General features: G+C 33.5%; 4 protein-coding genes and 1 non-coding gene across 6 annotated transcripts; 4 read left to right on the top strand and 1 right to left on the bottom strand.

The window, feature by feature from the left end:
- Positions 1 to 2,243: 2,243 nt before the first annotated feature.
- On the top strand, positions 2,244 to 5,530 carry LOC118051369 (probable serine/threonine-protein kinase WNK9). 2 transcript variants are annotated; one of them, XM_035061981.2, is made up of 7 exons: positions 2,244 to 2,539; positions 2,631 to 2,668; positions 2,862 to 3,089; positions 3,220 to 3,440; positions 3,613 to 3,770; positions 3,841 to 4,276; positions 4,396 to 5,530. In XM_035061981.2, exons 1-7 carry the CDS (start codon positions 2,462 to 2,464, stop codon positions 5,439 to 5,441), a joined length of 2,205 nt encoding a protein of 734 aa, XP_034917872.1. In that variant the 5' UTR covers positions 2,244 to 2,461; the 3' UTR covers positions 5,442 to 5,530. The 2 variants fall into 2 exon arrangements, with proteins under 2 accessions (XP_034917872.1, XP_034917874.1); XM_035061983.2 differs by lacking the exons at positions 2,244 to 2,539; positions 2,631 to 2,668; positions 2,862 to 3,089 and having other exon boundaries at positions 3,418 to 3,529.
- A 4,364-nt stretch (positions 5,531 to 9,894) lies between these two features.
- On the bottom strand, positions 9,895 to 15,204 carry LOC118051370 (FLUCTUATING-LIGHT-ACCLIMATION protein 1, chloroplastic). Its single transcript, XM_035061984.2, has 6 exons — positions 14,225 to 15,204; positions 13,113 to 13,215; positions 11,203 to 11,258; positions 10,808 to 10,972; positions 10,264 to 10,377; positions 9,895 to 10,164 (listed from the first exon to the last, which is right to left on the bottom strand). Exons 1-6 carry the CDS (start codon positions 14,915 to 14,917, stop codon positions 10,072 to 10,074), a joined length of 1,224 nt encoding a protein of 407 aa, XP_034917875.1. The 5' UTR covers positions 14,918 to 15,204; the 3' UTR covers positions 9,895 to 10,071.
- Positions 15,205 to 15,529: 325 nt separating this feature from the next.
- On the top strand, positions 15,530 to 17,964 carry LOC118051371 (small ribosomal subunit protein eS24z). Its single transcript, XM_035061985.2, has 5 exons — positions 15,530 to 15,699; positions 16,510 to 16,551; positions 16,889 to 17,059; positions 17,442 to 17,528; positions 17,611 to 17,964. The coding sequence occupies exons 1-5, from the start codon at positions 15,628 to 15,630 to the stop codon at positions 17,641 to 17,643; spliced, it is 405 nt and encodes a 134-aa protein (XP_034917876.1). The 5' UTR covers positions 15,530 to 15,627; the 3' UTR covers positions 17,644 to 17,964.
- On the top strand, positions 16,149 to 16,233 carry LOC118051536 (small nucleolar RNA SNORD24). Its single transcript, XR_004688047.1, has one exon. It is a non-coding gene; the product is annotated as a small nucleolar RNA SNORD24 (small nucleolar RNA).
- A 4,014-nt stretch (positions 17,965 to 21,978) lies between the features above and the next one.
- On the top strand, positions 21,979 to 24,287 carry LOC118051372 (guanosine deaminase). Its single transcript, XM_035061986.2, has 5 exons — positions 21,979 to 22,229; positions 22,995 to 23,048; positions 23,458 to 23,648; positions 23,789 to 23,893; positions 23,983 to 24,287. The coding sequence occupies exons 1-5, from the start codon at positions 22,214 to 22,216 to the stop codon at positions 24,169 to 24,171; spliced, it is 555 nt and encodes a 184-aa protein (XP_034917877.1). The 5' UTR covers positions 21,979 to 22,213; the 3' UTR covers positions 24,172 to 24,287.
- The last annotated feature ends 491 nt before the right edge of the window (positions 24,288 to 24,778 follow it).

Below are 24,778 nucleotides of genomic sequence, written 5' to 3'. Positions count from 1 at the left end.
TAAAAAAAATATGTTTTTTTTTTAGTTTTATTTTTTAATATTGATTTATTTTTAAAATAAAGATGATGATTTTTTTAGATTGGATGCTTTAAGTTTAATGACTCAAGTCATAGGTTTAAAAAAATTAACATATTTTTTTAAAAAAAACTTTATATATATATTTTTTTAATTAAGTTAATCCGATCACATAGATAGCAAGATTAATAGGATGGATTGTATTGACTTAGCTTTAATTAATTTTTTTACATATTTATAATAAACAGTTTTTGATATATTTTTTTTACTTATTTTTAGTATCCAAAAATTGTTTTTTATTAAAAACATTATTCAACTCCGTGACAAGTGCGGGTACAAAAGCTATTTGGCCACTGGGCAGAGATTTTGATAGTTTGATTGAAGATCCATTTTCAATGTATACCCTGTCATGTCACTCCAAGAAAAGAAATCCATAGATTTTTTAAAAAAAAGTTCAGTACAGTAAATTAAAGATATTTGTGGAATATCAATTTGAAAAGAAATTAATTAACATTATTTTAATATATCATAATTTAAAAATAAAATATTTTATAAAAATCAAGATTTAAATTATGTCATGATCTGAAATTATGACACCCAACAAAGTTAAACCCGAAACTTATCTCCCCCCCCAAAAAGAAACAAATATTTACTTGATGTCATGTTTTTCAATCGTAATTTTTTTCTATGTCGTGTTTTAAAATCACATTAAGTATAAATTGTACTATTTTATCAGAAAAATTTACAACTATATAATTTAAATAAAATTTTAAATTTTACATTTTAATAACTTAAAATAATCAAATTCAAAGAGGATGAGAATAAAATTTTATTGGGTTAATTTGAGAATTTTTTTTTTAATCATGATCTGAGTTAAGAGACAAGACTTTAATCCAACTAAAACACTTTGATCCAATTTAGTTTTTAGTAATTTGATTGATTTAGCCAAAGTGAGTGAGAGAACATTGAAGAATTTTTTTTAAAAAAATATTATTTTATTGAAAATAATTGATCAAAGTTGATTTGATGGTAAAAGAATTGACCCAATAACCCAAGATTTATTTTCGGGTTAGTCCTCAAAACAGGTATAACAACTATGATTAAAAGATACAACATCTAGATTTTGTGTATTCACCCATTCCTTTTCAAAACATGTCATAACATGGAAATAAACTAGCTTGTCCCTAAAGTCAGTAAGATATCCAGACTATAATCTAAAAAAAAAAAGAAACACACGACAGCTATAAAAATAGAAAAAATAATAATTAAAAACAGCAAGTAAACTTTGCTAGTGTTTAGAATTGTAATTAGAAGTTATTTTTTAAAGTGTTTTTTATTTAAAAATATATTAAATAATATTTTTTTTTTTTTTTAAAATTTATTTTTAATATTAATGTATTAAAAAAAATTCAAATTAAAAAAATTAAACAAAAAAATTAAAAAATATTTTTTAAACGCAAAATTAATAAGTAGTAAAATGATTTATTAGTGGTTTTGGAAGTTTATGCTAGGCATTTGCAAGAGGACATTTAACTCTGTGTTTATTTTACTATCCTGTGAAACATGGCCCACATTTGAGCATCACAGTCAACTGGGTCCCATTTTTTCCATTTTTTACCGCTTTTTTTCACAAATTTTGCAGGCTATTGGCCTCCTTCAAAGCTAAGACCTTTATACGAGAAAAGAGGTGACCCCATCTCTCTTTCTCTCTCTCTCTTGTGTCTATATATATATATATATATATCCATTCAGTACTTTAATTAATTCTATATATTTTAAAATTAATAATTATATAAATTTCTAATAACTATTATATTAACAATCATAAAATTTAAATTTAAAATCATAAAAAAAACAAATCTCTTAATCTCAAGTTTTTATCACTAGATTATCTATTAAATAATTTTTAATCTCAAGTTTTTATCACTAGATTATCTATTAAATAGTTTTTTTATTTGATATGTTATTTCATAATCTTGGGTGTATTTTGAATTTTAATTAAAAAAATTAAAATAATATTTTTTATATTTTTTATTAATATTAATATGTTAAGATATAGAAAGAGGTAAAAAATATATTAATTTAAAATAAAATAAATAAAATTAAAATTATTTTTTTTAAAAAAATCACTTTTAACAACTAGTATCCTGTCTTCTAAGTTGTAACACGTGGTAACAGAGTTAAAAAGAAAAAAAACAGTCCTGTTAACTCACACTTTTGTTTCTCATATTGATTAGTTGACCATTTCTCATCTCCCTGTAAGAAGGATACAGAAATAATATACTCCATATTTTAAAAAAGAAATCTTCCTTTTTTCTCTCATTTATCAAACTCTGGAGTCCTCTGAGTCAAGCAGAGAAGAGAAAGAACATGCTATAAGGGGAAATCTGAGTTGTATCAAAGAAAGAAATAGAGAATAAAGATAAGAACTTGAAAGTTTTAGAGAATGAATGGTCTCTCACATCTTGAACCACCTGATTACTCTGAGTTTGTCGAAGTTGATCCAACTGGAAGATATGGCAGAGTACTTCTCTCTTCTTCTCTTCTCTCCTGTGTGTGCGTGTTTCTTCTTTGAATTGGGAGTTTGATTTTGGGGTTTCGTTTTGTTCTTGCAGTACAATGAAATCCTTGGCAAAGGAGCTTCAAAGACAGTGTATGAATCCAAGTTCTTGTCTTTCATTAATTTACTGGAATCCCATTTAGAGATTTTCTTTTCCCATTTGTTTGCCTTCTTAGTTTTTTTGGTTGAGTTTGATGGACGTTCGTTTCTTATTTTTGCAAAAGTTGGAGTCTTTTGTGGTCTTTCTGTGAGCTTTTAGTAATGGTTAGTTGATTGATTCGGGCAGATATAGAGCATTTGATGAGTATGAAGGGATTGAAGTTGCCTGGAACCAGGTCAAGCTCTATGATTTCTTGCAAAGTCCTGAAGATCTTGAAAGACTCTACTGTGAGATTCATCTCCTCAAGACATTGAAGCATAAGAACATAATGAAGTTCTACACTTCCTGGGTTGATACTGCTAAGAGGAACATCAACTTCGTGACTGAAATGTTCACTTCTGGGACTTTGAGACAGTAAGAATTTGTCAGAATCTAATGATTTCATGGCCCATTCATTACTTTTCTGTTGATTATGCTTTGTGGGTGTTTTGAATTGTTTATCATCTTATGATCGGGCTCTCTTTGCTTTTTTGGTCTTCGATAGGTATAGACTAAAGCACAGGAGAGTTAACATTAGAGCCGTGAAGCATTGGTGTAGGCAGATCTTGAGAGGGCTTCTTTACCTCCATAGCCATGACCCCCCTGTGATTCACAGAGATCTAAAGTGTGATAATATTTTTGTGAATGGGAACCAAGGAGAAGTGAAGATTGGAGATCTTGGCCTTGCAGCAATTCTTCGAAAATCGCATGCTGCTCACTGTGTTGGTAGGTTTAATTGACAAATCTCATGAATTCTCCTTATCTGGTCAATTTAACCAGAGGCCTTATAACAGAAGCGGGTGTCTAGTTCTCAGGTGCTATTAGGATTTTCATGACTTAAATTGATAATATTACACTCTTGTTAATTCTTATTTCTATGGGGCTCTCTTTTCTTCAGGAACACCTGAGTTTATGGCTCCAGAAGTGTATGAAGAGGCATACAATGAATTGGTTGATATTTATTCATTTGGAATGTGCATCTTGGAGATGGTCACTTTTGAATATCCCTATAGTGAATGCTCTCATCCCGCTCAAATCTACAAGAAAGTTATCTCTGTAAGACCCCTCTCTTTCTCCCTCCCTCCTAAAACATGATATATTTCACTTACATGCTTTATTTCTTCAGGGGAAAAAACCAGATGCTTTGTACAAAGTAAAGGATCCAGAAGTAAGACAATTTGTTGAGAAATGTTTGGCCACTGTGTCACTTAGGCTATCTGCAAAGGAGTTGTTGAATGACCCTTTTCTCCAAATCGATGGTTGTGGATCTGATTTGAGACCGTTAGAGCCCGGGATTGAAGTTCATGGCTTAGGACCCATGATGAGGCTACCTTATCTTGAGCTTCATGACAATATTAATTCCTACAGTAATGGATACTTAAACGGTTATGGCTATGAGGCTCAAAATGAATGGGAATATCATCCGGCTGAGGTTGAACCGAGTGGAATTGAACTTTTTGAGCATCATGATGAGCATCCTGCAAATGTTGACATAAGTATAAAAGGAAAGTGGGGAGATGACGGTGGTATCTTTTTAAGAATCCGAATTGCAGACAAAGAAGGTTAGTGAATTTCTTTCTTTCCTCTTATTTATCATTTCCTTGAATTGCTAACTTTCATGTTGTTTTTTTTCCTAGCAAATGTCCATCCTAGCTACCATTTTAATTATATATATTTGCAGGTCGAATCCGAAACATATATTTCCCATTCGACATTGAAACTGATACAGCATTGAGCGTGGCAACTGAAATGGTTGCTGAACTTGATATCAACGATCAAGATGTGACAAAGATAGCAGATATGATTGATGGGGAGATTGCTGCCTTGGTACCCGAATGGAAGTCAGGGCCAGGCATAGAGGAAACACCCTGCTTTGCAAATCAAACTGTTTGTCACAATTGTGCTTCCACTCGTACCTCTAATGGTTCGTTCATGGAGTTTTTGTCAAATAATCCATGTTGTAGCCATGGTTGTGCTTCAATGCATGGAAGGTTCGGGGAGATCACATTTCAAGTGGATGAATCTGAGGACCATATAACAGAAGGGGCACCAAACATAGTGAACCAACCGGACTCCTCGCACCATCAGGAAATTTGGGGTCAACAAGAAAGCCGGCAGCTTACTCCAATAGGCTCTGGAAGAAGTCATTCGGATGAAGAGTTTGACAATTTTGATCAGCCAGGCCCAGAAAAGAATGCTGAAGAAATAAAGATGGAAAATGGAATTCCTGATGGAGGGAAGTCATTTCGGCACCACACAGGTTATGGTTCCTGTAGCAGACTGACTTCATTGTACAATGACCTCGCAGACAATAATGAGAATGAAATCCAGCAAGACTTGAGATGGCTTAAAGCAAAGTACCAAATGGAATTGAGGAAACTTAGAGATGAACAATTAGGACTCGCAGTGAAACCTTCAACTTCAAGGAATGGAGAAGGGATATCAAGTAATCAGGTTTCTTCATCTTCAATGTCGAATTCATTTCAAGAAGACAGCAATGGAGATGTCTCGAAATCTCTTACCAAGCAGGTCAGTCATAATTTGCATGGTCAAGCCAGTAAGAGCTGCGCTCTTTCGGATACGCAAAGGCACCGGAATCACAAATTAATGACTCGATCCCCAAGACCAGAGGATATGGTCACTGTCAACAATCTCTGCACCGGGCCATTGCTTCCACACTCGCTTCACAGGACAACTTCCCTACCAGTCGATGCTGTTGACGTATAACATTTTGAGAAATCCATTCTTTTATAGATTCCTTGTACTCATTATAGAGGCAATACTGTTAATATATTCACCCTTTTTTGGCCTAGCTATATCAATGCCCATCCTCATTGTGCTTATTTGCCTTTAGACTCTTTATCACACACGCACGCACCAAAAAAGAGGGACAAACAAGTTATATCCAATGAGTTGAGATGTAAAATCGACAAGTGTGATGAGTAGTTGGGAGACCACTTACATCATCCATTTGGCCTGGACAGCGGCAGCTACCAAACAATGAGATGGAGTCCATGATTGCATGAAGAAATATGCAGTCATGTAGGGTTGGAAGGATGTTGAAGTGCAAAGATGACTTGATGACACGCTTTGAAATATACATGAAAACTACCAAAAAGAGAAGGTGTTTATAGCTATCATGAAATGAGTTAAAATCATTGAAGCTTGACGAACCAACCTAGTGTAATATTCCTCGACTGAATTGGAATCGTTGCGCATCATCAACTCATCTACAAATCTACCAAGACCAGAACATCTAAAATGCACGTCCCACTGGGAATCAAAGTAATGTAGCAGAGGAGCAGATGCGAAGGGATGCAGTGAATTCACTTGGAATGTCAGCTCGAGGGGTTTGCCTGAGGGCCCCAGCTGGGCAGCTACCTGTAGAGCCCACAATTTATGGCAATAATGGAGAGGTTCTTCGAAGAGAAGTAAACCTGGCATGGCCCACTGAAGCATAAATGGTTCATTCATGCTGATCCACTCACAGCACGGGTCACTCAGAGAGCAGTTTGGTTCCATTAATAATAATACAAGGTCCACCTATGACCTGTTAGCGATGGCTTTGAGGCTTGCTTTTAGTGTTAAATATTCAAATATATCTATAAACCCCCCACCTTGTAAGATTAGGTTGTACAAAAATTGTACTCTTCCAAGTACTGGCATGCACCATGCTGCGTCAAGAAAAAACACATCATTTTCACGTAATTGTTTTAAGAAATGCAGGCCGTGGGTGGAGTATGATCGTGACTGTGAGGATACAGTTAAAATGTTTTGTTTTTTTTCTTTTTTAAATATATTAAAAAAATAATTTTTTTATTTATTAAAAAATTAATTTTAATATCAATACTTCAAAATAAAAAAATACTAAGACAATTAATTTTTTAAAAAATTCAAAAACCAATGAAATACGGTTTAGTTGTAATGTCAAATAGGTTCTATGATTTTATTTATTTTTATGGTCCAACCATGCTTTTAATAAATTTTAATTTTTTTTTCTTGCTTTAAATTAATTTTTTTTTGTGTTTTTTTTTATTTTAATGTGCTAATATAATTTTCTTTAAAAAAAAATATTATTTTAATTTATTTTTAAGTAAAAAACACTTTAAAAATCATTTTTTACCACAATTTTAAACACATTTTAAAATATATGGTTATGAAACTTAAACTAATTAGTTTTGGATTTCATTTGGTTAAGTTTTATAATTAATAAAAGGAATAGTTAACTCGGTTAAAACTCTAATGATATATTTTTTAAAAATAATGATGTTTTGACTTTTAAAAAAGTAAATTACCCTAAACCATTACTAATCCAAAATTAAAAAAAAAATTCACAGTTGTTGAATGTTATTTAGAAAAGACCTTGAAAAGTGCCCCTACATTTTCTTTTCATTTTAAATTTTAAAACAATATTGTCTTAGTTTTTCTTTAAAAAAAAAAACTTGAATGATTTCTTCTAACATTAAATCAAAGAAATATTACATAAAACTTTTAATTCATTGAAATTTGACCAATACAAGATTAAATTCAGATTTGACTATCTTGTTCAACAAGAAACAAGGATGTGAAGTGTGGAACTACATCTTTTCTTTATTCTTACTCTAAGTTATACGTTACCAAGAAAAACAAATTGACACTAAACACAAAAGATTCAGCACAAGCATGCTATACGAAAGGAGGATGATTGAAGCATTGAATGGGTGGTTAATGGGTTGCTATGGAGTGATCGAAGCACGAAGAAACAAGTATAGCTATTAAATCTAATTCAATACAAGGCTCAAAATAATATCGTTTTAATTTTTTTTTTTTTTTAAATCCCTTGATTTTTATTATATTATGGTTGAACCACTAAGTTAATCAAATTAATTTTTTTAACACTTAATTTAGGCCATTTGTCGAGTCCCGGGTCGATTCAGTATTGGCGTGTTAAATAACAGTGGAAAAGAGCATTACATGATTGATGATTTTCCTATCCTTTTGTTGTCTCACATTAATAATATGATAATGATGACTCGAGGATGTGAGTTTTCCTTATCATTTTGTGATTACAGCCACATCAGCATACATAGGAGAAGTGGAAGCATAAGAATCCCATAAAAGTGATCTTCTTTACTACAAATAAAGCAACTTTATCCAAAGGGATTGCTCGATACATCTCCCATGTTGAATTCAACAATTGAAGAAAGCTCGAAAAAGCAGAAATTCCACTCAGAACATCCATAGATAAAATCTTTCTTTACTTTCAGTCAGAGAAAGCTCAAACCCGCCTCTCTCTCTCTCTCTCTCTCTCTATATATATATATATATATATCTTTCTGGAAAGCAGGTTCACACACCCTTTGTTGTAGATTGCATGATAAGGATTGGTACTGATAGAGAGTTGGGGGCTGGAAGATATTTCAGCTGTGTGGCCATCTAACACTTAAAAAAATGTGGATGGAGTGGCAAAGACAGTGGCGGGTCCAATGCTAAATGCACCGTGTAATAATCAATCACCGCCACAAGAAATATCCACGCACAAAATTCGAAGGATTCCATGAATTACAATTCTGTGAAGGGACATAAGTTTCAGAACTTCGTTTCCATTGCATCCATCAAATTAATTAGCAGCAGAGCTCAACCAGAGTTGAAGGGCTGCCTTGAAATCCTGACATTTCCATGCTCAAGTACTTTGAGATTCATGGTAGAGTAGAATCTTGACTTGATCAGATTCTACATCTTAAGAGTGGAAGTTCTGGCAAGGCATATGCTTCGAAGGAGCTTGCGAACATAATGAAAGGGTTGAAAAGATAAGCTTGCCTAACCCTAAAGTGTGGGCTAAGCTCCACTATGTTTTAGGTCGGTTGAAAAGCATAAAAAATCTTCTTCTGACAATTCTAGAAATCCAGGACAAAAACGAAAGCCACCAGAAAATGAGGATTTCCAATAAAAAAGGAAGATGGTATGGGATCTAACACTATAAATCTTACTGTTACTGTCCATATTCCTACCGACATAATAAAACAAAAACCACTTGAACTACTTTACTGCATGTAGTTTGTGATAAGGTGGGGAATTAAGGTGGTGAATGTTAGGCCAAAGTCAGCAATTTGTGATAAGGTCAATGCTTGTTAAGGTTGATTGGAACCCTCATCACCTCATTGTCATATTGCTAACTTGAGCCCCCTCAAGAACTCTGAGACGCTACGGAAATTAGCTACCAAAAAAGTAGAAGATATTGCAGATTTGACCCCAAAATGATGCATGGAGATAGCCTAGAGTATGAACACGCGGGAAATTCTATGGAAGGGGACTAATTAAAACACCTTGAGTATACTGCATAGCTAAACGTTTCACCGTCTCTTGAGATTTCACCCTGATGGGTAATGATGCAAGGTAGATTTATGACGATGGAGAAAAGGTGAAAGAATAAAACCAACGCACTGAAAGGAACCCTGTGCGCTATCAAGGAACTTACCAGGGAGTTCAAGTTCAGCCATAATCAACAAAATAAAGAATCTCGAATGTGCTATCTATCCCTTGCCGTGATGTTGCTGTGCAAGGGCTGCATCCCTATCCATTTCGTAATCAGTACAATTTAACCAATAAAATAATGGATGGATAGTTTTTTGAATATTGCCAAGTTGAAACCCTAGTTTGCTCACTTGTGAGTTCAAGAAGAAGCCTACGAAACAATGGAAGATACTCTGTCCTAAAAGCAGAGTATCTTAACAGGAACAATTTAAACTATCTATGGCCTTCTATTGTATTTTATAGTCGACTAGATCAGAAGGAATACAGAGAGATGGGAGTCATTGAGCCAGCAGCTTACATGGCATAAATGAGTGAGTAATATAATAATCGTACAGCAGAATATAAACCAAACGTTATATGAAACTATGGAGACTCCTGGAATAGAGATACCTTGATTCAGAGGTTACACAAGGCTATTAAACTTACAAGCACCAACACAAATTCACTTTAATATTGTTTCAAAGATGTACTTGTCTGTCTTTCCAACCAACCGAACACTTTCTCTTTTTGATGTCCGAGACATTAACCTAACCAAACCAAACACGGGTTACAGTGCACAACAATATTTCATCCAGAGTTGCATTGCAAACCTCTGTAGACTTTTATTCTTTGAATCTGTTAGAATGTACCATACTGGCCGAATTGCTGGTGAAAGAATTCAGCTCTGTTTCAGAAGAAACACAATCGATCTCTTCATAAGCTCAGAAATTAAGCACAGGAAAAATTTACTCAGTAGCAGGCAAGTATGATATGTACACCTTGGGCTTGTTTTATATGACTTCCACCTAATTTACAAAGTAATTACACAACCCCAACGCAAAATACAAGTTTCTGCTATAAACTCTTATAGAGGCCTCAAAAGTGGGTAATCTTCAAGTAGTTCCCTCTCTGACAATGTGTCATTTTCATTCTGAGGCGTCCACAACACCTCAACTGCCTGTATGATAATCAAGGAGATATTAGTGTTGAATTTACTTAATTTCCATAGAAATAAAAAAGAAATCAGTCATGAGTCAGGGAATGTTTCTGTCCTCACCAGTATTTTACTGGCAGGTATTGAACCAAGCTTTTGCAAGGCTTCCTTTAAGTCTCCGCTACCATTGATGGTTGGTAGTTTATATACTCCTTCAGCAGCCACCAAGATAGTTATCTGAGAATATGAACAATTTTCAGAGCAAAAATGAGAATCATTCAGTTCAACTTAGAATCAATGTAATCAAAATCATTTCAATCCGATCTATGAAATTCTAACATGATACAGACTTGCAACGCTAATTTTGTATACTAGAAAATAACCATGCACCCAAGAGTTAATTTCAGAGGCAAACATTTTCCCTCATTCAAAGGATGCTTCTATCTTTACAACATATCCCTAGCTTGACATTTAGACTATCTCAACTCCAAGTCCTGTAGTGGAAGAATTGTTTTGAGTTTTTTGATGGGGGAGGGCAGAACAAATTGCACTGTGTGTAGCCGAAGAACAGCACACATCATTTGCAATACCACTGTGCAAAAAGTCTTTCAATCCAGAATTCAAATAGCAGATCCAAAATATTGGAACTTTAGAGAATTAATCTTACCACTATATACTCATTGCTAAATCCATTAGATCTTTTGCTGCTTGTGCTTTGCCTTTTTATGCTGTTCACATTGACTAGTGTCTCTTCATCAAATTTCCCACGCTCTTCAATAGAAAGTTGATTGAAACGTTTTTCACCATCCTCCATACTTCGCTTCACGTCCACCTAAAAGAAGGAAAGATTGCAAGTGCATCTATCCATCAGTCCTGATATATATCAATCAAGTTTGAAATGTAAAAGCACGAAGAAGACAGCCTAAATGAAGCAGATAAAAATTATTACATAATAGAATGTGATCCAAGAGACATGATAGAGAGGGTTTGATAAATCCAAGTAAACATGCATAGATATATGAAAACCCAGAAATATGCTCCAGGAAAGAGCTGTATACTTACAAATGAATAGCCAGAGATGCAATAATCAGGATGCCGGAGCAAAGCTAGTGATGTCTCTGCAACCAGAACAAACATATGTAAAACAAGCTGATATGTTAATATATTACAGGATGAAATGATATAGCATGTCTTCACGGGTAACAACAGAGTTCCCTTGACATTCACAAAATTATTACCATGGTCTTTAAGAATTAAACTTAGGAAGATTTGTGAAACGTGTCACATTTAAGGGGAAAAAAAAAATGAAACAATGATGAAACCATTTTATCAAAGCAAAAGAAGGCCAGCAGTACTTGAACACAAAGTGCATAAAACGAGTGCCCGTGACACCAGGCTGTTGAGATGGATATGTGAGCGAGGAAATGAAACCAATCCAAAAGAATAACAAGGCAAAGATTTCTAGTCTTGACTGTATTCTGTACTTCTTTTGCTGAAAGCATAAGAATCATGCCTCAATACTTGGTCATAACACAGACCATAAAACCAATCCCATGTGTCCAGATAAAAGGAAAGAAACTAAACACCAGTTTCGATCATTTTATTTAAGAAAGCAATTCATTAAAAAAATGAAGAAAGAACCAGGTACATCATAACAGTGAGCCCATGCCAAGAACTTCAAATACCAGGCAACAAGAGCTCTAAAAAATTTCAAGTGTGAAGCAGAACAAGTACAAAGAGGATCCCTCCAGACCCTCACAAAAACAAAAGAACTTTAGAGTCAACTTTAATCTCATGTGTAATGTGTAATGTGTCTTCTCTTCAAGTTTTTTGACCTCTCAGAAAACATCATAACTGGAACTCTGCCATCTTGCTTTAGCTCTTTGCCACTAGTTCCTGTTTATTTGTCACAAAATAAATTACAGAGATCTTTGGAAGATGCAATCCATAACTCCTTTGAGCTAATAACATTGGATCTTAGCCATAATCAATTGACTGGCAGCATTTCAGAATGGACTGGTGAGGTTTCCCACATGAGCTTTCTTCTCTTAGGTTATAATAACCTGCAAGGAAGAATACCCATCCAGTTGTGCAAGTTCGACAAATTGAGTTTCATTGATCTTTCTCATGATAAGTTTTCTGGTCATATCCTCCCTAGCCTAAGATTTAGAAGCGGTATTTGGTACAGCTATCTTAGAATATACCCTGAAAGGTATTTGATTCTTGAAACTTTAGAGGTCACAACAAAGACTGTATCCTATTCTTACCTGAAACGTCAACATTAATCTCATGTGTAATATGTCTTCTGTCCCCATTAAAAGTTCAGAAACCTCCATTCCCTTCTGCCCCAGCATTCCCTGACAAACCGCGAGCTTTTTCTTTCAACATTACAAACCAACACTTGTTCTTATTGCTAAACTTCACATGCTGATATTCCAACAAAATATTCCACTAGACTCGAAAGCACCAACAAGATACAAACTGCATTTAAAAACTAAATACAACTCCCCTCCATCTCTGGGCAGTGACCATTATCCTTCCACAAATAATGGCTTTTTGTAAGCAAATCCATGAGCAACACAGGATGACTTCATTTCTACAGAATAAGCTCAAAAAAATAGAAAAGGTTGCATTACAGGGTTCTTTTCAAACTATAAGGTTTCATGATTCTGGCATTGTTTGAATTTAATACCATACAATGCACTATTTACTCTCTAAACACTTCTAATGCTTCAAAGTATCATAATTTTCTAAAATTATATTTGAAGTCGTTAGCTAAACACATACGTGTTCCTTACAGTTTACTGACTTGTGTTTGGCATGCTATGGTCTAGGATTAACAAAAAAGAAAAAGGTCATACCCACTAATAAGTTGATAATAAGGCACAAGAAAGTTCCTTCATTAAAAACAAAATATAAAGAGGGGGTGTGTTAAATTGGAGGGACAGAAAAGAATTACTGAAAAGCAATACCTGTCAATACATAGTTCAAACCCTCTGATGAGGATGTATCTGCAACTTCTGCGATCCTATCAAGGTCCCTTTGAAGTGAACGCCCCATCCCCAACAACCCAACCTGTGACAAAGAGAAGATGATTTGTAAAATGCTTTCAGAAGATCCAGTTAGGAAACTGCATCCATTGTCAGTCTGCAACTCTCATAATGACAGAATCAGGCTTTCTTATAACAGTAATAATGACTTCCCATTACTCCTCTATAAGGGACACAGTTGCAGTCATGTGATCTCATTTGTTCTTTTCAATCAAGCATAAGCTTCTTCACCACTGGTTGAACTCTTTAAATTAAATCACAGCAGTCATAACTATCAGACACTTTTACACTCATCACAACCTCTCAAAGTCCCCTTTGAACCAACCCTGAAATACAGTAATCCTAACATTTTTATTCCTTTCTCAAAGAAAGCATTTCATCTACCACACCTTGTCATATGCCAAACAATCCTATGCATTCTAATCCTTTCTCCAAATACACCCTAGTTTTTGCTGTAACTACCCCACCTAGAAGCTAGAATGCATCATCTAATGAACATGCCATTTTCTTATTCTATATAAAGCTTGTTTGGCAGTGTGATTGCGGTTGCTTTTCAAATAACTTTTCATGTCAAAATGCATGCTAATGTTTTTTTTTTTAATTATTTTTTATATTAGCACATCAAAATAATTTGAAAACACTAAAAACATATTAATTTGAAGTAAATAAATAAAAAATTCAATTTTTAAAATTTTTTTCAAAACATTTTTGAAACACAAAAATAAACAAATCAATAAATAAATGGACCGAAAAAAAAGAAGAAAAATCATTTAGCCACAAGGCGCTACAGACAAATTTAGTCCGTAAAAATCAGAATATTAAGCAACCTAAATCACCAACAGCAAATTGGGAGGCAACAATTGAACAGTACTTTCACCAACAGTCATTCCATTCAAGCATCTCCTCGAACTCATGATTAACCATTTAGCAACCACTAGAACACAAACTTAGATAACAACACAAACCAAAGCCAAAAACATTAAAACACGCAAAACCAATCAAAATTCATAAAAATTTCAATCCCCACCATTTACCTGAAGCTTAAGCACAGTTGTTTTCTCAGCAGCGGTAAGCACCCCGCCTTCATTCCTATCCGAAAGAAACCCAGAAACCAACATAAATGCAGCAAACCCTGCCAATATAAAAAACAAACTAGACCCAGCACCAACCCCAACCCCAACCGCGGGCCCCACATAAACACCACCACCACCGAACGGCGACGGCGCATAGTAAGGCACGGAATACGAGAACCCTGAACTTCCACCCCGAGGCACTGAATAACTCCTCGAAGAATACTCAGATGACGATCGCCGTGAAAAGGAATTCCCACCAATTCTACCTCCAGAAGCAGCAAATGCCGAGTTAGGATCATGTAATAACAAAACCCCTATCAAAATCGCTGCGATTGCAGGTTTTTTGAGGATATCAAGTGCTTTTAGCATTGTTTCATAGATAATCTCGAGTGGGTTTTTAGAGGTGGGAGGTTTGGAGAGATTTTGAGATATGGGTTTTGTAATTGAAGGTGATATTGGAAAAGGGCCATTGTTGTTTTTCGAGTTTGGATTCAGGATGGGGAGTTGAGAGATGCATTTAGAGGTAAATTTAGGGGGTTTTAGAGGAACCAAATAAGGGTAGTGATTGGGGGTCAGAAGAGGTGGTTGTGGTTGGAAAGGGAAGGCTTGTTTCCATTTTAATGGGCTTGATTCGATTAATGAAGCAGTAGCCATTGAAGACTTTGAAGTCTGGGGTGATGCTTGAAGTTTATGTCCTTGTTTTGTTTACGTGGGAAGTTTTGATGTTGAAGAGGGCGAGAGAGATCAATGTTGCTGCTGCTGTTGTTGTCTGATTGTGAGATATTTTATGCTGTGGGGTTGAATTGAATGGGTAAAGGAAGAGAAGAAGAAGGGGAGTGTTCGATTGGTTGATGAATTTAAGGAGGGGATTGTGAGATGGAGTGACTAAGTTTTGAGATTTGTGGCTTTGGTTCATTTTGGAACCTCATCTCTGTTCTGGAGTTTGGATTGGTTGTTTTCTTGGAGGGAGGATTCTCCATCTTCTTGAGTCACGTGACTCCAATCTATAGCACGTGACATTAGTCAAGCTTGGAGCTTGCCTTTTCCATTTATTTTTATTTTTTGGTTTCACAATTGGTTCCAGGATTATAACCAATATTATTAATCTTGGTTGGACTTTATTTTATAAGCCTACGAACGATATCTATTTAGCCCAACACCCTCAAAAGGCCTAATAGCCCAATAAAATCTTAAGGGCCCAGTTCATCCTGTGGATCCAAAAAACCCTAAAAACTCAACACTATAAATAACAGGGTTTTGCCGTTCTATCACCCTCTCTCTGAGCTGCAGCAGCTGCAATTTGCCTCTCTCTCGCTTCCTGCCTCCAAAATCGAAAGGCAAAATCTAGGGTTTTGATTGAAGCCATGGCAGACAAAGCAGTAACCATTCGTACCAGGAAGTTCATGACAAATCGTCTTCTTTCAAGGAAGCAATTTGTAAGCTTTGACCCTCACATTCTCTCTGTTTCCTTCATTTTCTAGGTACCCAAAAAAAGGTTTAGTAAAGATAGTTGGTTAGCTGTTGGTCTTGCTCAACTGGGTCATATAGATCTTGAACTGTAAGAAAGAAATTTTAAAACTTTTTGAGGTTGTTGTTTTTGAACGTTTGCTGTTTGTTTGCTACTGTTAGTGTTAGTGTTTGCTGTCTTTGGAATTACTAGTTACGACTTGATTGGTTTACCATCCTAATTGGAAATATAAGAGATTGTTTTCATAAGTTTTAATTAGCGAATTTGAACGGTTTTGGTTGAATAATAATAAAACATTGTTTATGCTAGACAAGGTCTGTGCGTGTTTGTTTTTATGTTAGTTATTGATGTTTTTGTATGGATCTTGAAATGAATAAAGTGTTGTACTATTTTTGGTTTTGTGAAGTTGGGTTTGTGGGCCAGTGATATGATCAAATATTTGCTACTCTTGATGGGTTTCAAGGAATCCATCTGATGATAGTATCCACCAAGATTTGAGGCCTTGAATCCTTTTGTTTTCAATTCATTTTCTTTTGTTTTTTAGTTATTTTTTCTTTTGGAGATTTTATAGATTGGTAAAATGATGGTTGGGTTAGAATAAATACACTTTTGGTGTCAAATGGGCTATGTTAGAGCGCTGCATTGCCTGCTGATGTTAGTTTTTGTAGTAGGTTATAGATCTTCAGCAGAGATGTGTAATCCAATGCATGTGTTATCTTTTTTCATGTAAGATCTTCAAGTGTTTTTGGTTTTCATTCTTCTCTTTTGATTAATGCAGATCATTGATGTTCTTCATCCTGGCAGAGCCAATGTTTCTAAGGTATATCCTTGTTTGAACGTTGCTTTTTGAAATTTTATGCATTTTATTTTGCTCACCACAACTCTTCTTCTTCTTCTTCTTCTTTTACCTTCATTTATGTCATCAATGGTTTTTGAGGAGATATTTGCATTTCATATGGGGATCAGGAACAATTTAACTTATTTCATGGTGATATTAAATGTTCAATGGTTCCAATCTATAAGCATAATATGCCAAGTTTCACCAGTATTTTTTAAGGTTATTTACACCGACCTTTTCTTTTTGTAAGAAAGTTTTGGCTTTGAGTGACTGATGCACTGTGTTTTATTGTGTGTCTTGCACTTGTTCTGTTAATTAGGCAGAATTGAAGGAGAAGCTGGCAAGTTTGTATGAGGTGAAGGACACAAATACAATCTTTGTGTTCAAGTTTAGGACACATTTTGGAGGTGGGAAATCCACTGGATTTGGGTTGATTTATGATACAGTTGACAATGCAAAGAAGTACGAGCCCAAGTATAGGCTTATCAGGGTATGTCGTAAATGCCTTTCATTCTCTTATGTTAAATTCCATGTTTGTCTGATATTCTTTTCTTTTTATTATCTAAACTTGCAAATTATGCATTAATTAAAGAGTATGGAGCTAAGATTCACAGCATATTGTGTGGAAAAAACACTTGTAGAATGAATTGATATAGATATTCATCAAGGGAGTGTTTTTTATGTTTTTGTGCAAGTTTCTGTTAGTGCATATTGCAAAATATGTATTAATGAAATAGATCTTTGTCTTCTGTGAGTGTTTACGTATCAATGCACTTGATGGTTTGATTGAGCAACTCATTTTATCCATGTTTGTCTGAATCATGCACAGTCTTGTTCTGTTTTTGCTTTATCTTGTGTCTTGTTATTTGCAGAATGGGCTTGCCACTAAGGTAGAGAAGTCAAGGAAGCAATTGAAGGAGAGAAAGAACAGATCCAAGAAAGTCCGCGGAGTCAAGAAGGTGAGCGAGTGGTTTTATTTATGGTTGTGTTTCAATGCATTGTTGCAAGAGCAATAACTTGCCTTGATATTTACTCATGCAGACAAAGGCTGGAGACGCTGCAAAGAAGAAGTAGGGAGTTGGTGATAGTTTTTAAGTGCCCGGATTCACCAAGGGGGGATTTCTTCAGTCTTTCTCTCCATCATTTAGGTATTCTTCAGATGGAACATTTCTTTTTTGAGTGGATGCTGGTGTCACTGTTTAGTTAAAGTGGGCAAGTTTTGGAACAATGAACAGTTAGATCCCATGCTGAAATTAGAAGGCTATAACTTCTGGATTCGTTACCTGGATGTGACGATCTATTTCATCTCTTTATTTTTGTAAGAATTTTAAAAACTATTTTGATTTTTTTGACTTTCCGAGAAGGTGAAAAATTAGAAAGCAGAGATGATTATAACTATGAGTTTCAGTAATTAATACAAAAACATATAAAAAACAAATATTTATTCCATCTATCTGGTCATCAATTTCATTGTTGGTAAATCATAACCATAAAAATAAATGAAATCGGTCATGATTAAAATGCAACCATCTTTTAACCGAAAGAACAAAAATTAAAACATTTAATTTTGTTTGGTTTGGATGGCTAACTATTGGTTCGACTCTTGTTGTCATCTTTGATATTGTGGTTATGGTAAGTTATTTTTAACTATAAAATATATTAAAATTGTTTAAAATAGAATATCAAAATAATTTGAACATGTTAAAAAATTTAACTTGAATACAAATAATTAAATTTTTTAAAAAAAGTAAAATTAAGCAAGGTCTTAATGAGAGGATTCGAGCATCGTCTCCTAGACAAGGTCTTCATGAGGGGTTCGAGCATCATCTCTTAGATAATATCTAGATATTGTTTCGAGATATTTTGAGATTGGAGATGTATAGACAATATGTTTTTTTTATAATTTTTGTTTTCAAAAGCATAAAAAATTATTTTAAAACTATTGTAAAAATATATATATATTTTTTTAATCAAACACAATTTTAGCATTTGAGTAAACATGTTAGGGGCTGCAGTGCAACTTTTATTTCATAAAATTTTAAATTTATTTTATTTAGTTTTTGAATCGAAAGATGAACTCTTAAAAAATTAATACCCTACTACATGTCAAGGGAGAAGAGGGTTGACATGAGGGGGTCTAGCTTTTTTAATAGTAAATAACTAGTTAATGATGGATAAAACGGTCAATAAACGGGGATTGAATTTTGAAGTCCATGTGGTTGGTCGGTCGAAGCACTAGACTTTAATGGCCTGATATTGAGTTTAAACCTGTTTTTTAAAAAAATTTAAAATTTTTTGTTTTTATGTTTTTGCTAAAATTAAATGTGATTTGTATTTTTTGGATCGTTTTGATGTGCTTATAACAAAAATAATTTTTAAAAAATGAAAAAAATTATTGGCATGTTTTTTGGCACAAAAAGCTATTTGAAAAGCAACCACTACTACACTTCCAAACACCCTCTAAAAAGGCGTGGAACATGTGTTTTGATTATAGTCTTTGATCGGAGCTGTGAAGGTCTTCACACCGACTCCACCTTCTGTTGTGATGGGAAAGGATCGTGTGTGGTTTGGCCATTGGAGATTTCTTTTACTATAAAGGGACTTCTTGCTAGCTTGAAGCAACCAAATATCCCCTCTTTCTTCCTAACTCCCTTAAGCAACCAAACTGAGCCACCCATATTCTCACCCTTTTGTCCTTTACTATATAGCCACTTCCGCACGATAGCCCTTCCATTGTAGCGTGCGGTAATTTCCATGTTTTGGTTGTGTTTTCAAAATAAAATGTTAAATTAATATTATTTTTTTATATTTTAATGATTTTGATGGGTTGGTATTAAAAAATATTTTAATATATTTTTAAAAAACACCAAATATTCACCGAGTTTAATTTTAATCCCAGCGTGCATTAATTTTCTTAAGAAATTTTATCTGCTAAATCTATAGTTAATAATAGTTATAATATAAAAGAGAGGACAAAAGAAAACAAAATAAAAATATATTTTTGAAGATTAGAGATAATTCTTATTACCTGGAAGTAATCTTTAAATATAGCATTTTTCATCGTTTCCTTTCACAGCGTAAATAAATTACAATTAAAAAAAAAATTGGACAATAAAATCATGGATACTTTGAGGCGCCTTTTGTTTTAAATTCAGATATTTTAATTTTAATAAGTTGGTATTCAAAATAAAAAAAAAAATATTTTTAATATATTTTTAAATAAAAAAATATTTTAAAAAATAATAATTACTACCATAGTAATATAAGAAGTTGTCGTGGTAACAACAGTAGAAACCACTGTGAATGTGAAATCCCTCTATCTAAATCAGACAGCATCACTGACGTTGGACAAAAGGGAAATTAAACATTAGTTGGTGAGCAGTCGGTTCTAGCCTAGGTCTTCGTATCATCCCAAGTTAGGCTTGGGAAAAAAAATTATAAAATTATTTGTTTGTTAAAAAATAATTTTATTTTAAAAATTGTATTTTAGAACTTAACCCATGAGTCACTAGGTTAATCTAAAAGTTACCCAATCAATTATTTTTATTAAAATGATAATGTTTGTTTTTTTTTTTTTTTTTAACAAGACATTGACCTAACTAAATTTAGATGGATCGATTAGGTCATTATAAACTTGCCTAAATCAAATAAATTTGACTAAATTAGTATTTTGTCTTGTACAACTAGAAACTCAGGTAAGCTTCTAAGTCTAAGGTCAAACCGTAGGCCAAGTCTAATTTTAAGTGTTTTTTTTTTTTTTTAATGTAAATCCAAGCTATTTCATTAATAAAAAAAGAATTTGAAATGTTTTTAAAATTAAATTTCAGAAATAATAGCAAAGCCAACCTACTCACCATCTTAATTAAATCTAATAGTAAGAATTGTTGGATAATGAATGATGCACACATGAGGCAAGTAAGGATTGTTAATCCTAAATTTTGGATTATTGGAGTTTTGCAACATCCTCAATGGATGGATTTGTCTAGCTGATATCACCTACGGCTTAAAGTTTCATTTTCTCTAGATCTCAAGTTTAAAGTTTCATTTTCTCTATATCTCAAGTTTAAACGGGTCACAACATGCAAAGCACCTTGTGTAAAAGCTGGTTTCTCAGAGCGTGTTTGGCAGTGTGGTAGCGGTTGCTTTTCAAATAGCTTTTCGTGCCGAAATACATGCAAATGATGTTTTTTCATTTTTTAAAAATTATTTTTGATATCAGCACATCAAAACGATCCAAAAAGTACAACCGTAACTCAATTTTAGCAAAAAAAAAAAATTTGAATTTTGTCAAAACGCCGGTTTGGCAGCAATGCCAAACGGGAATCGCCGCAAGGATTTAGGGTGTGTTAGAAAATGTAGTATAAACCATATTTTTAAAAATTTAAATTTTTTTTTTTATGTTTTCAAGTCATTTTAATGTATTAATATCAAAAATAAATTTAAAAAAATAAAAAAATATTTTGATGTATTTCTAAATAAAAAATATTTTGAATTGTTATTATTACTACAATTCAAAACAGGCAGGTGATCTAGAATACTTTGCATTTTCAAAAAAATAAAAGAAGAATTTTGCACAAAGACTTTGAATGTCCTGCTGTTCTATCAACTTGATATCTTATATCTCCTTTTCTTTTTTAACTAGTTCATTGAACATGTATCAAGGTAAATATCAATTCAATGCATACAAAATTAAATCAATCTCACTTTAATAGCCGATACTATATATGTCATCAATCGCTCAAGCAAATCCATAACCACCTATTCATTTAGAGCATAGTTGGTATTGCAGCATGATTGTTTGTTTTAAATTAATTTTTTAGATATTTTTAAATTATTTTAATATATTAATATAAAAAAAATATTATTACAATTTATTTTTAAATTAAAAACTTTTTAATAATAACTACCACGATATCAAATACTTTTTTAATTTCACAAACAAAAATTATGAGACAAAATAATGAATTTGTTTACACAATCCAAGTTTTTGATATTTTGTTGTAAAACAAAGCTAGCAAATTAATTTGATGATATATTGATTCAAAACTTAACTTAGAATGAGTTTCATGTTAAATTAGTTAGGAGGTAATATAATAAAACTTGATTGACCTTACATGTTAATTTATGATGTGATCATAACCTAGAAAAAACTCAATTTTGCCTTCTTTCAAAAAAATCAAAATAAAAATGTTTTAATTTTTAAAAAATTTTAAATTAATTTTGTTTTTATTAACTTGCTTAACCCATAAATTATAACCATGGCCTAACAAGGACAAAATGGAAAAAAGAACGATAGAATCTATGTACTATTTCCAATTTCTTTTTTCTTATATTTTAACTTGTGGCTACATTTTAATCCAAGAATAAAAAAGAAAAAAAAAAAAAAAAAAAAAAACAGAAAGAAACAGAAAAGTGAATAAACTTGATTGAAAGCTCTAAGAAGATTCCCATTTGTCCCTATCTTTCTCTCTCTAAATCTCACCTGCACTTTCCATCTCTCTCTCTCTCTCCGTTTTTGAACGTGATAAACATATTGAATTCGTGGACTAGTTTATATCGTCGTCTTTCACACATCTACCTTCTCTTTATCTACACTTTTCCACACCATTCCTTGTTAACCCCATTTTCTTGATTTCCTTTCATCATGGAGGATGCTGGTGGTAATCAACTTTTCCTTTTTATTTGTTATTTCTTGAATTTTAATTAAGGGTTTTTGTTTTCAAGGTGTTTTCTTGTATGGATGTGCTCTGTCATGGTCTAAGCTCAATTTTTTGTATTTACACGCTTCGTGTTCTTTGAGCTTTATGGTTTTTTCATCAAGGGATTCTCAGCTGGGTCACTTTTCTTGTATTGGTTTTGCTTCCGTGTTTGTTGGTTGGCATATTTTGGAATTATAGCTTGGACTTTTTTAGCTGGTTATCTCCATTTGTTTTCCTTTCCTTTCCTTTCCTTTCCTTTTCACTCAGGAGATGAAGACTTAAAAGTTCTCCCCTTTAACATTTGGAATCTTAATCTTTAATACATGCTGAAAAGATTTTGAGATCTCTTAAAATGGCGGACTTTCCAAGAATTTAAGCTATATGTCCTGTTTTGACAAGGACAGAGTGTGCTTTCTTTTTATGTGTTTGTACAGATTGGTTTATAGATTTTGAGGCTTAATAGAGGTACAAGGGTAGCAACAATTGTTCTTTTAATCCTCTAGTGATGTTTAAACTGTTCACCCAGCAATTGGTATACAGAAGCATCAAAGAAAATGGACGAGTCATTTCTGAGAAAGCAAAAAGATTGTAAATCTAAGAATTTTATCATTTATTCAAAGTTTATATCATCATGGTTGTATAAGATTTTACTTGAGTATATGTATTTTCTTCAATTGAAGATAAATAATAACATTTTTGTTTTTGTTTTGCCTCTCTTCTTCGCAGTAGCCAAAGACCGAACTATTTCTGTGGCATCTGCCTTTTCTGCTCATCAACAAGGTAATTTGCCTTTTGAGTATCTTGCTCCATTATTATTATTATTATTTTGTTTCTAACCTGTTTAGATATTTTAATGACAAATTAGTATCACCAGCCGTTTGTTGATCAGATTTTACTTGGGTTGACCTAGCGACCTAGTGATTCAGATCCTTTTTCGTTTAGACCTCCGACTGCTCTGACAACTATCTTTATACCCCAATCAATTTGATTGTTTTACATTGTTGTGAGCACCGAAGAGAAAGTTTGTTCCTGTCCTTGTCTGCATTAATGCATTGTACCTCCCCACTTCTCTGTATAGTAAATTTATGATTTTCTTTTACTCGCTGTTCTGCTCTGTTAAAGACGTCTCTTTGGTTTCGAGGCCATAGTATTTTAGTCTCTTGATAGTTTTTGATGATTGATCGACCAGCTGTTCAGGACAGGGACCATAAATTCCTGTCTAGAGCAGTTGAAGAAGCTTATAAAGGTGTTGAATGTGGAGATGGAGGCCCGTTTGGTGCTGTCGTCGTTCAAAATGATGAAATAATCATGAGCTGTCACAACATGGTTTTGAAGAACACCGATCCCACAGCACATGCAGAAGTTACAGCTGTTAGAGAGGTGAGGACTTCAGACTCTCACTTTCCCCTGATTTACCTGCTTGCTTAGTGTTTCCCTGTTGTGTCATTTGTGCTGGTGTGCAAATTGCTCTGGTAATTCCTGCTATATACGATGCGTGGATGATATAATTTTTGTCGCAGGCGTGTAAGAAGCTGAACCGAATCGAGCTCTCGGATTGCGAAATATACGCATCCTGCGAGCCATGTCCGATGTGCTTTGGTGCCATCCATCTTTCAAGAGTCAAGGTCGAATAGCTGAAGCTCTCTCTCATTTCCATGTGATGCTTAATGATTCAAGTTTTTCCAAGTTTCTAACATGTTAGGCTTTGCAACAGAGGTTGGTTTATGGAGTTGAAGCTGAAGCAGCCATTGCAATTGGGTTTGATGATTTCATTGCTGATGCACTAAGAGGCACTGGGTTCTATCAGAAGGCTCACCTGGAGATCAAAAAAGCTGATGGTAGCGGTGCTGTCATCGCCGAGCAAGTATTCGAAAAGACAAAGTCCAAATTTACCATGTATTGATTTTAATGCACAATTTACTTGAAGAAAATTTAGAGGACTGACTCGTGTGTGTTTATTTATTGTACGAATATTATGCCAATGTTATATCATTAATGATAAAAAAACGCATTGTTTTTTTTTTTATTTTTAAATCAGCCTTGGTTTAGGGCTCAGGTCACTAGATTACCTGAATAAATTTATTCATAGCAACATCATTTTAATCTAAGAAAAAAAATTCTTAGAATTTACTTGATTACATCTCATTAAGTCACTCAAGTTTAACTGATTTAACATGTATATATAAAAGGTTCAAAATAAAATCTAGCTTTATTGAAGTTTTAGATTGTCCACAAATAAAAATATTCTAATAAGAATTCTTTAAATTCAAAAGAAAAAAACAAATATTTAAACAACAATTAAATTAAAATGTTGATAGCGTTAAATGACTGTCATATCCCTGCAAGGATAAGAACACAAGTTCGATCCCTAAAAAATTCACTTATTAGAAGGAGCAGTCATAAATCCCGAACGAGACTAGTCTTATATTTTAAAAGGATACAAGGATACCCAGTTAAAAGAAAACAAACAAATTATTACTATTTTCTATTTACTACTATCCCTCCCCATG

This window comes from Populus alba, chromosome 5 (assembly GCF_005239225.2).
Source record: "Populus alba chromosome 5, ASM523922v2, whole genome shotgun sequence".
Lineage (NCBI taxonomy): Eukaryota > Viridiplantae > Streptophyta > Magnoliopsida > Malpighiales > Salicaceae > Populus > Populus alba.
Note: the sequence above shows the minus strand (reverse complement) of the source record. Positions and strands in the feature narration are given on the sequence as shown.